General features: G+C 51.6%; 7 protein-coding genes across 7 annotated transcripts; 4 read left to right on the forward strand and 3 right to left on the reverse strand.

Annotated features, from left to right (window-relative positions):
* Nucleotides 1-457: 457 nt before the first annotated feature.
* On the reverse strand, nucleotides 458-1,429 carry TRIVIDRAFT_52332 (uncharacterized protein; the record flags this gene model as incomplete). Its single annotated transcript, XM_014100212.1, has 2 exons — nucleotides 458-1,115; nucleotides 1,164-1,429. 2 exons carry the CDS (start codon nucleotides 1,427-1,429, stop codon nucleotides 458-460), a joined length of 924 nt encoding a protein of 307 aa, XP_013955687.1.
* Nucleotides 1,430-2,831: 1,402 nt separating this feature from the next.
* On the forward strand, nucleotides 2,832-4,267 carry TRIVIDRAFT_52326 (uncharacterized protein; the record flags this gene model as incomplete). Its single annotated transcript, XM_014100213.1, has 2 exons — nucleotides 2,832-3,425; nucleotides 3,482-4,267. The coding sequence occupies 2 exons, from the start codon at nucleotides 2,832-2,834 to the stop codon at nucleotides 4,265-4,267; spliced, it is 1,380 nt and encodes a 459-aa protein (XP_013955688.1).
* A 358-nt stretch (nucleotides 4,268-4,625) lies between these two features.
* On the forward strand, nucleotides 4,626-5,276 carry TRIVIDRAFT_152357 (uncharacterized protein; the record flags this gene model as incomplete). Its single annotated transcript, XM_014100214.1, has 2 exons — nucleotides 4,626-5,018; nucleotides 5,088-5,276. 2 exons carry the CDS (start codon nucleotides 4,626-4,628, stop codon nucleotides 5,274-5,276), a joined length of 582 nt encoding a protein of 193 aa, XP_013955689.1.
* TRIVIDRAFT_78522 (uncharacterized protein) lies at nucleotides 5,132-7,077 on the reverse strand (the record flags this gene model as incomplete). The annotated part of the gene is made up of 4 exons (XM_014100215.1): nucleotides 5,132-5,723; nucleotides 5,782-6,419; nucleotides 6,507-6,889; nucleotides 6,950-7,077. The coding sequence occupies 4 exons, from the start codon at nucleotides 6,983-6,985 to the stop codon at nucleotides 5,296-5,298; spliced, it is 1,485 nt and encodes a 494-aa protein (XP_013955690.1).
* Nucleotides 7,078-7,946: 869 nt separating this feature from the next.
* Nucleotides 7,947-9,244, forward strand: TRIVIDRAFT_213118 (uncharacterized protein; the record flags this gene model as incomplete). The annotated part of the gene is made up of 3 exons (XM_014100216.1): nucleotides 7,947-8,093; nucleotides 8,139-8,792; nucleotides 8,861-9,244. The coding sequence occupies 3 exons, from the start codon at nucleotides 7,947-7,949 to the stop codon at nucleotides 9,242-9,244; spliced, it is 1,185 nt and encodes a 394-aa protein (XP_013955691.1).
* Nucleotides 9,245-9,291: 47 nt separating this feature from the next.
* TRIVIDRAFT_152319 (uncharacterized protein) lies at nucleotides 9,292-10,113 on the reverse strand (the record flags this gene model as incomplete). Its single annotated transcript, XM_014100217.1, has 1 exon — nucleotides 9,292-10,113. A coding segment is annotated over one exon (822 nt), but the record flags the coding sequence as incomplete, so codon positions are not given.
* Nucleotides 10,114-10,837: 724 nt separating this feature from the next.
* Nucleotides 10,838-12,091, forward strand: TRIVIDRAFT_222943 (uncharacterized protein; the record flags this gene model as incomplete). The annotated part of the gene is made up of 2 exons (XM_014100218.1): nucleotides 10,838-10,947; nucleotides 10,999-12,091. The coding sequence occupies 2 exons, from the start codon at nucleotides 10,838-10,840 to the stop codon at nucleotides 12,089-12,091; spliced, it is 1,203 nt and encodes a 400-aa protein (XP_013955693.1).
* Between the last annotated feature and the right edge of the window lie 343 nt (nucleotides 12,092-12,434).

Raw genomic sequence — 12,434 nt, forward strand, 5'->3', positions numbered from 1 at the left:
CGCGGCCAAGGAGCATGGTGTTCCCTGACTGTCTTAGCCATTGTGACGGCACTCTTCTTTTGTTTGTTTCGGGCGCGCCCAGCCTTGAGAATTTTATCTCATTCACGTGGTTTTCCTTTGGGACAATCTGGCGTTAGGCTCTGGAAGGTATGAGAGCAAGGTCCAGAACTATTCATGTTGTACATACGTATCTCATGAGCTTCCGGGAGGATTAAATGTCGGGCTTGAGAATATTAGCCTTCGTTTTCGATTGGTACCTCAAGTAGTTAGGTCACAAAAATTTTCTTTGCATTGTCTTTTGTTTGGGTGTTGGCTGGGTGTAAGCTGGTGATGCTGTGAAATATTAAATTCCGAAATACTCTAGGAAGATTTCTATTTTATTTTTGAAGCACTCGTAAATTGGTCCTTCTTCCACTGGATAATATACAGAAGCAGATTGCTCAAATATTGGGAACACTCATAGAGGCTTGATGCCCTTGTGAATGGCGGCCACACCACCGGTAAGATCCTCATACCCCTTTCCAACAATGGCGAATCCCGCCTCAGCAATCATGTCTCGGAAATCGTCTTGGGAGGGAAATCGCTCAATGCTTTCCACAAGGTACTGGTAGCTGTCACGGTCTCCTGCAACCAACTGGCCAATCAACGGGATTGCACTGAAAGACCACTGCTTGTAGATGGCGTTGAAGATGGGGTACTTGTCGACTTTGGAAAACTCCATGCAGGCAAAAACACCGCCCGGCTTCAGGACTCTGTGTGCCTCCTTTAGGGCAGCGGGGATATTGGAGAAGTTTCGAATTCCAAAGGAAACAGTGTACAAATCAAGGGAGTTGTCCTCGATCGACGAGGGCAGAACCTCGGCGTTTGCCTCGAGGAAAGAGAGCGAAGACTGGTGGGAGGCCGGGAGAGACAGGGAGCGCTGCTTGCCAACAGCGAGCATGGCGGGATTGATGTCGGAGATGGTTACGTGCACGTTTGGGTTGCCGTTGTTGACGTGGGCGTGCTGCAGCATGCGGAAGGCAATGTCACCTGTGCCTCCGGCGACGTCCAGGATGCGCTGCGGCATGCCGATGGGGTTTGTCGCTCCTGGGTTTAAGGAGGAGACGAAGTGATCTCTGGGAGAGGCATTAGCAATTTTCATGAGCGTTTGAATGAATACTCACTTCCACAGACGATGAACTCCCAGCGACATCAAGTCGTTCATCTTATCGTATGATTCCGCAACGCTAGTGAAGACTCCGGCAACTCGCTCCTGCTTGACGGATTCCGTCACCGTTTCATAGCCAAAGTGAGTAGGACGGTTTGCGGTAGGCGTTGGCTCTGATGACCGAGACTGGCGGGTAGTAGAAAAGAGGCGGTTTGTTTGAGAGATGCAAGCCGTGGGCCGGAACAGCCCTGCGCGGCTTCTTAGCAGTGAATGGGCAGACATGGCGATGGTTTCTGTTCTTTTTTTTTTTGCCGTTCAAGGAAACGAACGAATGATGTATGGTGAAGTAATGAGAGGAGTAGTTTTTGATGTGTATGTTGTTGATTCTTGAATGGTCCGACTCTGACTCTCTCTCTGTCTGTGTCTTTTGTTGCTTCTCACTTGTGAAGATGAGATCAATTTTCTCTCTTCTGCCCTTGCTAGTCGCAGATTGAAGCTGCCAATCTTTGTGAGGCACTCAATTGTTCGACTTCCTTTGAAAGCCTTAGATTAGCAACGCTTCAATGACAAAATATTCGCCGGTTTGCAACCCTGTAAAGACTTTCTACAGTCTTGCTGCCGCTTCCACGTCGTGTTGAGTTCCGGTTTGGTTGTCTTGGCGATAGGCGACAAGAGCCTGGATAAAGTGGTGGATACTCTTTTGGAAGAACCAGCCAATCAGCGCGATGAGGAAGAAGAGGCCGAGGATGAGCATCACCAAATTGACCGCTGGAGGGGCCATTTGGAGGGAAATTTTGAGAAGAGATAGAAAATTAAAAGACAAGAATCGTTTGAATTAGGGGAATATTGTGATTCTTTTTTTGACGATTTGGATTGTGGGTTGAAGTGTGAGGTGTTGATGTGTGGTGTGAAAGTAATGGTGATGGCTTCAATGGGAGAATCAGAGGTGCAATGTTTTCATCGTGTGTTGTGTTTTGTTTTTGGCCAAGATATTAAAAATCTTAAAATTACTATTACGCGGAAAGAATAAATTTGCTGAATGAAATATTTTGCAAGCAATTGTGCCTGACAGCTGGATCTATCGTGGCCTGTCTGGTCTGCCACCTGGCTGCCACTCTTGTCCGTTCATTCACGGCGTATCGAGCGTAGACAAACCCAAGCCTTTCAACATGACAAAAAATTGAAAGAAATGAAGCTCAATATTGCATGAAAGCATTGACAAGGACAAGCAGAAGGTGTCTTCAGAAGACTGCTCTTTTTGTACATTCATAGTTGTAGCTGCATTTGTTGTTTTGCAGTATATTACATAAGGCAAGGACCAAGTATCAAACCCCAAGATATGAGCAACTCCAACCATGCCGCAACTTTACTGCTACCAACGATAAGATTCAACGACATCGATGAAAGAATATTTAAAGAATCTCTTCATCTACAGTACAGGCACTCTCCAGCCATTCCAAAGGCCGGCTTATTAGTGCTCAACTTGGAAACCCTCGGAAAACCCCCCCTGTTAGCGCTGCCGGATTCTGTCGGCTCAATTGTGACCGCTCTCTATCGGCAGACTCGCGCCTTATCCCGAGCACGATTAAAGGGAACCAGAGCCCATCCCCGGATTTCTGATATTAAAAAAGTTGGGGTCTGTCGTCTTGCTGGATCTCAGATTGTCCTTCTCCCAGCAGCCAACATGTTGAATCCGCTCAAGGCAAACTCTCGCGTTCTCCGGAGGGCCTCCATCCGGAGACTCGCAAAGCCGTCCGTCTCCGTCATCTCCAATCCCATCCGGAGCGCGGGAAGCCTTTCTCAACGGCCCAATTCGGGTTTCGTGTCTTTCCCCGGCGCTCTCAAGAGCTCCTTCACCAGCTCTCTCAAGTTTGAGACGCCCGACTCATACACAGCCCTGCCGACGTACAGAGTCGTGGACCAGAATGGCCAAGTGGTTGACCCCTCCTTCAACGCCGACATCAGCGATGAGGAGGTCGTCAAGCTCTACAAGGACATGCTGTTCATCTCCATCATGGATCTCATCATGTTCGATGCTCAGAGGCAGGGTCGCATAAGTTTTTACATGGTGAGCGCTGGCGAGGAAGCCGTGAGCGTTGGCACCTCCAGTGTGCTGGACAGAGAAGATCCTGTCTTCTGCCAGTACCGAGAGCAGGGATTGTTCAAGGAGAGGGGGTTCAAAACCGAACAATTCATGGCACAGCTATTTGCCAACAAAAACGACAATGGCCGGGGAAGGAACATGCCCATTCACTATGGATGCAAGCCGTTGAATATTGTGAGTACACTTGGGATACCACCCCTGCAATCGTCGACTAACACTTTCCGCCACAGCACACTGTCTCTTCACCGTTGGCAACACAGCTTCCGCAGGCGTCGGGAGCGGCTTATGCCTTGAAGCTGCAGAGGCTACAAGATCCTAGCTCGAAGCCGCGAGTAGCGGCCGTCTTCTTCGGTGAGGGAGCTGCCAGTGAGGGCGATTTCCATGCCGCCTTGAACATTGCTGCCACACGCTCTTGTCCTGTCATCTTCATCTGCCGCAACAACGGATTTGCCATTTCCACACCCACCCTCGATCAATATCGAGGAGATGGCATTGCAAGCAGAGGAATTGGATATGGAATTGACACCATTCGAATTGACGGAAACGACATTTGGGCGGTCAGAGAGGCCACAAAGAAAGCACGAGAAATGGCACTGCAAGACGGTGGCAAGCCGGTGCTTATCGAAGCCATGACCTATCGTGTCTCTCACCACAGTACTTCCGATGACTCGTTCGCCTACCGAGCCCGTGTCGAGGTCGAGGATTGGAAGCGGCGAGATAACCCCATCACTCGACTAAGGAAGTGGATGGAGGCTAAAGGAATCTGGGACGAGGCCAAGGAGAAAGAGGCCAGAGACAGCCTGCGGAAGGAAATCCTCAAGGGGTTTAGTGAGGCAGAGCGGGAGAAGAAGCCGCCCATCGGCTCCATGTTTGAGGACATTTACGAAGGATTAACACCCGACCTCAAGGAGCAGATGGGACAGCTCAAGGAAATTCTAGAAACATACCCCGAGGAATATGACGTTGCCTCATACGAGGGTGGCGTAGACAGCTTGAATGTTCCAAAGGACAATTAAGCTGTTGATGGATGGGCGTTTTTATGTTTTGTAAATAATTTGATCTATCTAGAGGAATCCATGAAATGAACCTGCTGTTACTGGCCCTTGACTCTATCGATTCAGCAGCAGCGTGTATTGTCGATACCTGAAGGTATGGAATATGGAGAAGAGGTACCATGAAGGTACCACACACTGCAAAGCGAGCTCGCATTGCCCGATCGGTACTAGATCGCTCTTCACATTTGGCACAATTCTAGACGCTAGTGCATTTGAGGCTTAGCCCAAGGTCCCCAACGCGCAATTCCACAAAGAGCTCTCCACCAAGTGACTTCGAAGCTACTCCAAACATCTCTCGCGAATATCATCACATCGCGCCATGTCGAGCAAGAGGCATTCTATCCTGCCGGCCGTCGATCGCAGCGGCCCGAAACCTCCCGTCAACTTTTCCACGTCGCTTACGATTTCCGACAATGCGGTCCTGCTGGGCATCCATTCGATCACGATGCAGGCAGAGACGGTGATTCATCCCCGGTCGCGCATCGAATCAAGCGCTGGCAGCGTTCTTGTCGGGCGACGGTGCATCGTTCAGGAGCGAGTGCATCTCGGGGCTCCCCCGGATAACCGCGAAAAGGGCGCCGGTGGTGTGAGCCTTGGGGACTATGTTCTCATCGAGGCGGGTTCGGTTGTTGAAGCCGGAGGGACAGAAATTGGTGAGGGCAGCGTCATTCAGGTCGGAAGCAAGATTGGGGGCGGTGCCAAGATTGGTAAAGTAAGGGGAATAAGCTGCCATGCTATTTGTTGGGCTTTGTTACACGGAGAGGATGCTAATACAATCTAGAACTGCACGGTGTCTCACTTGTCCGTCATTGCTAGCGGCGAGGTACTACCCGACAACACAGTTGTTTACTCAAATGGAACACGGCGAACCGACAAGCGCGGAACTCCAGAACTCCGGAAGCTAAGCATTGTGAAGCAGATTGCTATGCTGAGGAAGATGATACCGAGTAACCCAGACAAGTTCCGATAGTCTGCAATTCCATGCCCCATCAATAGCTCATGGCGTCCTCGAAAAGCCCCCGTAATTGCTCCTTCTCGGCCTGCAGTTCTGTGGCGAGGTTGGGAGCAAGCTTCAGCACTCGCGCCTGGGGAATGGTGCCTTCGACAAGCGCATCAATGTGCTCACTTCCAAAACCCAAATCCTTGAGTCCGCTCGGCTGGTCTCCCAGGTCCTGGAGGAACTTCATGAGTGCCTCAGCCAAGATCTCGCCAGCACTCTCTGCCTTTGCGTTGGAGATGTCAACGCCGAATGCCTCGGCCGCCGCGAGATGCCTCTCTGGATTGGAAGGTCCCGTGAATCGGAAGACGGCGGGCGCAGATACTGCTACGGAAACGCCATGGGGAATGATGGAGTGTGGGACGTCGTAGCCGGCGTGCTTGTAACCTGGATTCTGGCCAGAGATGGGATACGACATGCCTATATTACAATCAGCTTTAACAAGCTACTCGCGTTATAGTGGGGTCGTGTCGCTTACCGTGGCATAAATGAACACCCGCATTTCCAAAGCCAACTCCAGCAAGCGTTGCCGCCAGTAGCATCTCGCTCTGAGCTTCAAAGTCCTCGGGGTCTTTTACGGCTCGGGGGAGGTACTTGACTGTGCTCTTCAGGGCGTTGAGGGAGAAGATGTCTGAAATCGGATTGGCGCCCTGGTAGGCCGGTCGAAGGATTGGGTTTGAGGGTCGAGGTGTTCGCTCGGTATAGGGGATAGCTGTCCACGACTCGAGGGAGTGGCACAGGACATCTAGGCCGGAGCTAGCCTTGACAGCAGCAGGCATGGTCCGTGTGTTGATTGGATCACAAATTCCAAGTGTCGGCTTGAGATTTCGGTGAGCGACGCCCGTCTTTGCCCTCTTGGAGACGAGATCGAAGATGGCAGTTCCCGTGGTCTCACTACCAGTACCCGCGGTAGTTGGGACTGCAATCAGCGGCCTCAGGGGCTTGTCAATGGGGAGCCCCTTTCCCAGTGGCGCGTTGACAAAGTCCAAGAAATCCGCGTCCGGGTACGATGAGTAAAGGTTCATCAGCTTGGCCGTGTCCATGACGGACCCTCCACCGACGGCGAGGAAGGCATCTGGTGCAAATGGCCTTGCCCATGCAATTGCGTCCTTGATGCTAATATTTTGGACAAGTACGTTAGCTGAGTGAGAAAGACAACAACCAAGCTGGTAGCTGGTAGCTGGTATAAGGGGGGACAATTACGAGCTATCTTTTGGTTCTATCCTCACGTCAGAGTAGACCTTGAAGTTGATGCCCTCACGCTCGAGGCTCTCTCGAACCTGTTTCATGGCATCCAATTGATTCACAGTCTGGTCAGTGACAACACACACTCGCTTGGAGCCGAGGTTCTTCAGGTCCATGCCCACTTCCTGGGTCACGCCCGCACCGAACCGGATGGACGAGGCGGCCATTTCAAAGGCATACTCCTTGAGGTCTGCATTCGAAGGCGTGGCGAAACGGCGTCCGCCTATGTTCTTGTTAGGGGAGATGGAGGTGCGGTGGTAGCCCGGATTGGAGTGGCAGGGACATGACGGAGGATGGGAGTATTGGATTGTTCGAAGAAGACTCGAAGCCCGCTTGGCGGCCTAGAATTGCGATTGGTAAATACATGCAGCACGTCGAATTAAGCATCAGGCGTACTATACATTTGGCAATACTCTGACGGAGGCTCCCATTGTCATTCTCGCTTGTGGCGTTTTTTAATTAATTTCCGGTTCCAATCAGAGTTCTACTGTACTGTAATCCTGTAAAACACAGCACAGCAGAGCACAGGATTGCGGGGTTGGGTGGTGATGCCAGGAGGTATGTCAACAGTATGGGGTAACGGGCTGCTTTGCCCCGTTTACGTGGGAGAGTCGCCATAGCAAGGCGTAGGTATGGAGTCGTAGTGTTAAGCCTACCTGTTAGAGTTAGCAGCTCCAGTTTACGAGTCGCCGCCGTATGGGGTAACCGAGGTCGATTGATTGCCGTCCATTTGGAATGAGAGCCTAGCAAGCCTAGATGAGTTTTTCTTTTTTTTCTAGCGTCTCCGTCAGCTTTTTTAAGGGCTGTTTACGATTTACTGTATTCTATAAGCTGCATGCATACCTGCTGTAAGTACTAGTTAGGTAGGTACCTAGATACGAAGCAGCCTCTCTCTCTCGGTTCGCCCGACCTACCTGTAGTACCTAGGTACCTAGGCTGGCTGGCATATTCCAGATGCTTCAAGCTCGATTGATCAGTTGCGACAAAGGACAACGGGCATTTCTCTGCAAGATTAGTAATCGGAGTTAGTTTTTTCGAGCGTCTCCCAAAGCATGCAGAGAATGCCATCTGCACGATTTAATTGCTCCGTACGGAGCGTCAGTTATGCCATCGGCTCAGCCGGATCATCTCAGCATGTTATCGGCCTCTCAGGTGACAACGTCATCATCCTTCAAGCTCCGTTGCCCGACCCTGCTTGGCAACCCTGGTTCCCTTCGATAAGTTCTTTTTTCCAGTCTTAAAGAAATGGCGCCCGCAGCGTCGCCCAGTCCAAACGAATGACGCTTGTCGCCAGTAGTTCTTTTCGTTCTTCTTTTTCTTTCTTTTCATCTTTTATTTTGAACCGACCCTCAATTCGATTTGCCTTCCCCTGATTGCATCGTGTGAAAACGCCGCACGATGCCGGACGCAGATCAGGATTCCGCTGCCGTCCGCTGCAAGTCAGAAGAGTCGCCAAACAGTACCGCTGCTGCCAAGGATGCTGACGCTGCAGCCAACGGCGGCATTACCTCGTCTCGCCATGGCACCGCCTCGCTGCCAAACATCGTGACCTTTGCGTCCAGAGATCTCCCCCCAGGTCGACCAAGCCAGCAGGTTGGCCCGGAATCACCGCGTACAGACGCTCCGCGACGAAGTCTCTCATATGCCTTGCGACAAGATGCCGATGTTTACTACGACTCACGGGCTGGAACGCGCAAGGAGTGGAAGCGACGAGATCGCACTCTGCAGGATTACTACAGCAACAACCCCCAGCTGCTGCCCCAGCTGCCGTTTACCTGGCATCACGGATGGAAGCGCTGGAGACTCTTTCTTTTCGCCATCATGGTCTTCATCGACGGCTCGATAGTGCCCATTGTGCTGTACTATGCAATGAGATACGCGGGCCATGTCCAGGGCTGGATCATCTTTGCCGTCGTCACGACCATCTGGGGCGGGCCAACATATGTCGAATTTGCCATCAGAACGCTGCGGCTCATGAAGAAGGAGAGGTTTTATCGTCCGCTGGGCACCAACAGTCGCTGGTGCTTTGACATTCTGAACTGGACGTCGGTCATCACCATCACGGCCGTTACGGCTCTCTTCATCGTGGGCAGTGCACCACACGAGGTCTGGCTCCGGGTTCTTTGCATGCCAGCACCGGCCATCTTGTACTGCATTGGCGGCGTTCTCCTTCTGATTACGCTGTTCCACGCTATGAACTGGCCTGCTCCCTTCCGTCTGAGCTCTACGGGAAAAGGCGAAAAGGTACGACACATCTTTCTCTCTCTACCTCATTATTAGTTGGCACCTCTGTACTAACATTTATTCAACAGGTTTTGCCAGGAGTGTATTATTTCATCGAAGACGTTGTCGCCGTTAATGCTGGTGCTGGTCGGCCATACCGAGAAGCTCTGGCTGCACGCTATAATGCTAGCCCCCGCTTCCGGCGCATGTTATTCGTCCAGTCTCTGTTTTGGTCCATCCCTGCACTCATCTTAGCTGCCGGCCTCACCGTCGTGGCTCTCATCCATCCTATTCCGGCAACGGTCTCATACGGCATATGCTGGGCCGTGCCATTTATATGGTGCGCTGTGTGGTGCGGGATAACCATCAAATGGTGCAAGCGGGACATGGTCCGGGAGAGAGAAGAGTGGCAGAAAAAATACCCTATTGAGAAACTCGAGACAGCAAGCAGTGAGCCTTTGGCGGCGGTGTAATTTGCTGTATCTATCAAGCTTGCTGCTACTCTGTTCCATATATGTATCTAACGACGATGCATCTCCCTGCCACACCTAACCCATACATCGTTGGCAGTGATCACCGTGCTTATAAGCATGGCCACTGCAATCACTTCAGAATCTAGTTGAACCAGCCCAACAGCGGAGGCTGGGAGGAGCACGTCCATGGCGTCGGCCACGAGCTTCATGATCAACGGCGAGGCAGCCCCGCCGGATCCTGTCGCTCCGTTGCTCGTTTCTAGTTGATTCCCAAGGCCCTTGTTCCGAGTCTCGTTTGGCTTTCTTGGAGCAGATTCATCGCCATTCTGTGTCGATGACTCATCTCCATCTTGATGCTCGCTTTTCTTCTGCGCGTCTTTCTCTTTCTCGTTACTAGACGGGGGACTGGAGGCCACTTGATTGCCAAAAATACGCAACAATCTGGTGGTGGAGCGGAAGAGAGAGATGCACAAGGCAGTCAGCCAGAAATATTGTGCTTGGTAGTTCAAGCTTGCAGTCTGCTCCGCTCCGAATATCTCAAACTGGTCTATTTCCAGCAGATCGAGCAGAGTCGCCGTCTCAAGCATACCAAAGATGCCCATGGACGTTTTGCCAAGCACGTCAAGCAGAGTGTCGAAATCCAGTATCCCCGCGGCATAAAAATCCCAGCCCAGCTTGAACTGCTCCAAGAAGCGGGAAAAACGCAGGAGGCGTCTGGTGAGGTTGATCTTTGACCTCAGCAGCAGAAATGACGCCGCGGGTGGGACGTTGATCGGCGTGAGATAGAGCAATGCCGCGAGTTGAGAGGTGGGATATGTGGCGATGAGAGAGACTAGGGCCTGGGCGAAGCGTAATGAGCGCTCAATGCCGGCTTGGCTGGCGTCAGCATTTGCCAGTAGATGAATTCATCACATTGTTCTACAATTGTCGTTGCCATTGCAGTTGCAGTTGCACACTCGGTGGTTAATTGATTGGGGAATAGAGGGGAATGTAACCCACCATTGTCCGTCCCAAAGACGATGAATTGATGCAAGAGCGCCATTATGTAGGAAGAAGTACTCTGTACACCGCAATTTATACAGTGGTGTATTGTATGGTGAGGGATACAAGCATGTGGATGAAGTACTGCTTGTAGTCGCACTGGGTGTTTTTAACGGCTCACGATGAGGAGGGCTTGGACAATACGGAGACGAGATTGCAGCATTGAACTAGCAGTATGATAATAGTGGTCCTATTACGGGGCACGATATAATAAGTCTCTTAATGTGCTGCCATTGGGCTGCTAAATTGGCATCAAATAAACACCAATTAATACAGCATTGAGCAAGAATGCAGCACACCACCATATTTTATTAGCATGTGATTCCAAGACAAAGACAAGGAAAAATAGCTTCATCCACTAACACATGAAGCACATCAACTTTATTTTAACCCACCACACTCAATTCGAAGTGAAACAGCAACATCATCTCCCCACACTACTTTCTTAGGGTGTAGGGTAGCAGTCTGGCACACGCAAATGCGGCGCTTTCTTGATGGAAACACAGAGCTAGCAGATCATTGACGCTCTGGCAAATCGTCACTCTCCTTGTCATGTTCTCATCGCTTGGCCGCCGATGCTTCAGCGTGCTAAGATCAGCCCACCCTCACATCCGGAAGACCGTGCCAATAACGTGTGGCTCTGGAGGCTCCGTAGACATTGAGTCTGTAATCCATATTCAAACCGCACTTCACTGAGCTAACACCGGCATCAGCTTGTACAACATTGATGAGTTTTTACCACCAAAATTCCTCATCGTTCATTTGCCTCCGCTGCCGGAGAGTGCCAATGGCGTGAAGCGATTGCCAGAGTTTCTGTATGATTGGCCCGTCGCCAGCATCAACTACCGGTGGACGACTGAGCGCCTCAATGCCCCCAGCCAGGAAGACGACGAGTTCCTCGACACTGCCAACTGGCCTGTGCCGATGCACGATGTGGCATTTGCCTACCAATGGATCGCCGAAGCTCTGGCACCGCCAAATTATGGTCGAGGCGGCATCTACGTCTACGGCTCTCATCTCGGCGCTGGCCTGGCCATGTCACTCTCCTTGACAGAAGCGCACCCGCATAAACGCTTCTGTGTCCGTGGTGTTGCAGCCTACAACGGCATCTACAACTGGACCATGTTCCTGCCAGGCCACAAGACTCTCGGCACCAAGTCCGTGAGAGACGCAATGAGGGCCATACGGCGCTCAAACGGCAATGCTCGAATCGACTCCCTGCAGAAGCGATTGGTATCCCTGTTCGATGAGCCGACTAATCTCTTTGACCCCTTTGCGAGCCCGAGCCTCTTCTTCCACAACCCGGGGCTGCCCATACCCGAATCGTTTTACGCATCTGCCGAGTTTGCGGGCATTGTGAAGACGATGAAGGGAGAGAAATCTGACGGGACGGAGACGTCTACCACGCCTCGTAGGTCGTACCTTGTGTTTCCCCCGCGAGCGTCGACTCTCAAGATTCCTGAAACGATGCTCTTACACGATGCACCGGCTTGGTCACCGTTGCATCAGCCACAGCCGAAGACGACGAAAGCAACAGCACCAAGTTTCAAAGTTCACGATACAAGACACACGTTCATGGCTCAGGCAGACGAAATGGCTAGTTTAATGCGGCGCAGCATCGCCAAGGTTGAGCTTAAGGAGCGGGCCAGATGGGATGAAGACGTGCACCTCTTGGCTGCGGAGCCCGAGCGGAGGATCAAGGTTGTCGAAGTAGGACAAGAACAAGAGGGAGAAGAGCTTGGCTTGAACGACGCTGGGCAGCAGGCGGTTTCGGATTGGCTGGGGAAGCTCAATATACGACGATGATTACGAAATGTCTTTGTAGTTGTATATATAGTGACGTCAGTGAATGCATTGTGAATGCCCTATGCCCTTCCTTTAAGGAGTCCAGTTCAAGACTCCGTTTCATTGACATCAACGACATGGCATGGCTTGGGGGCCGCCTAACAGCTTCAGGTACACAAGGCAGCGCTAATGCTGCAGGCTGTACCTTGCCTGAAATAGGCGGCAGCCGTCACATCCCATCCCTTTGGGTACTAGCCCAAGGTACTTTGGTATTCTGCCAGCCCATGTGCCGCGCCAGGTACCGTCAGCAGCTACAGCACAGCACCCCAGCGCTCCAGGTACCTCAGTACTCCATACTAGGTAC

Source organism: Trichoderma virens, assembly GCF_000170995.1.
Source record: "Trichoderma virens Gv29-8 chromosome Unknown TRIVIscaffold_70, whole genome shotgun sequence".
NCBI classification, from domain to species: Eukaryota; Fungi; Ascomycota; class Sordariomycetes; order Hypocreales; family Hypocreaceae; genus Trichoderma; species Trichoderma virens.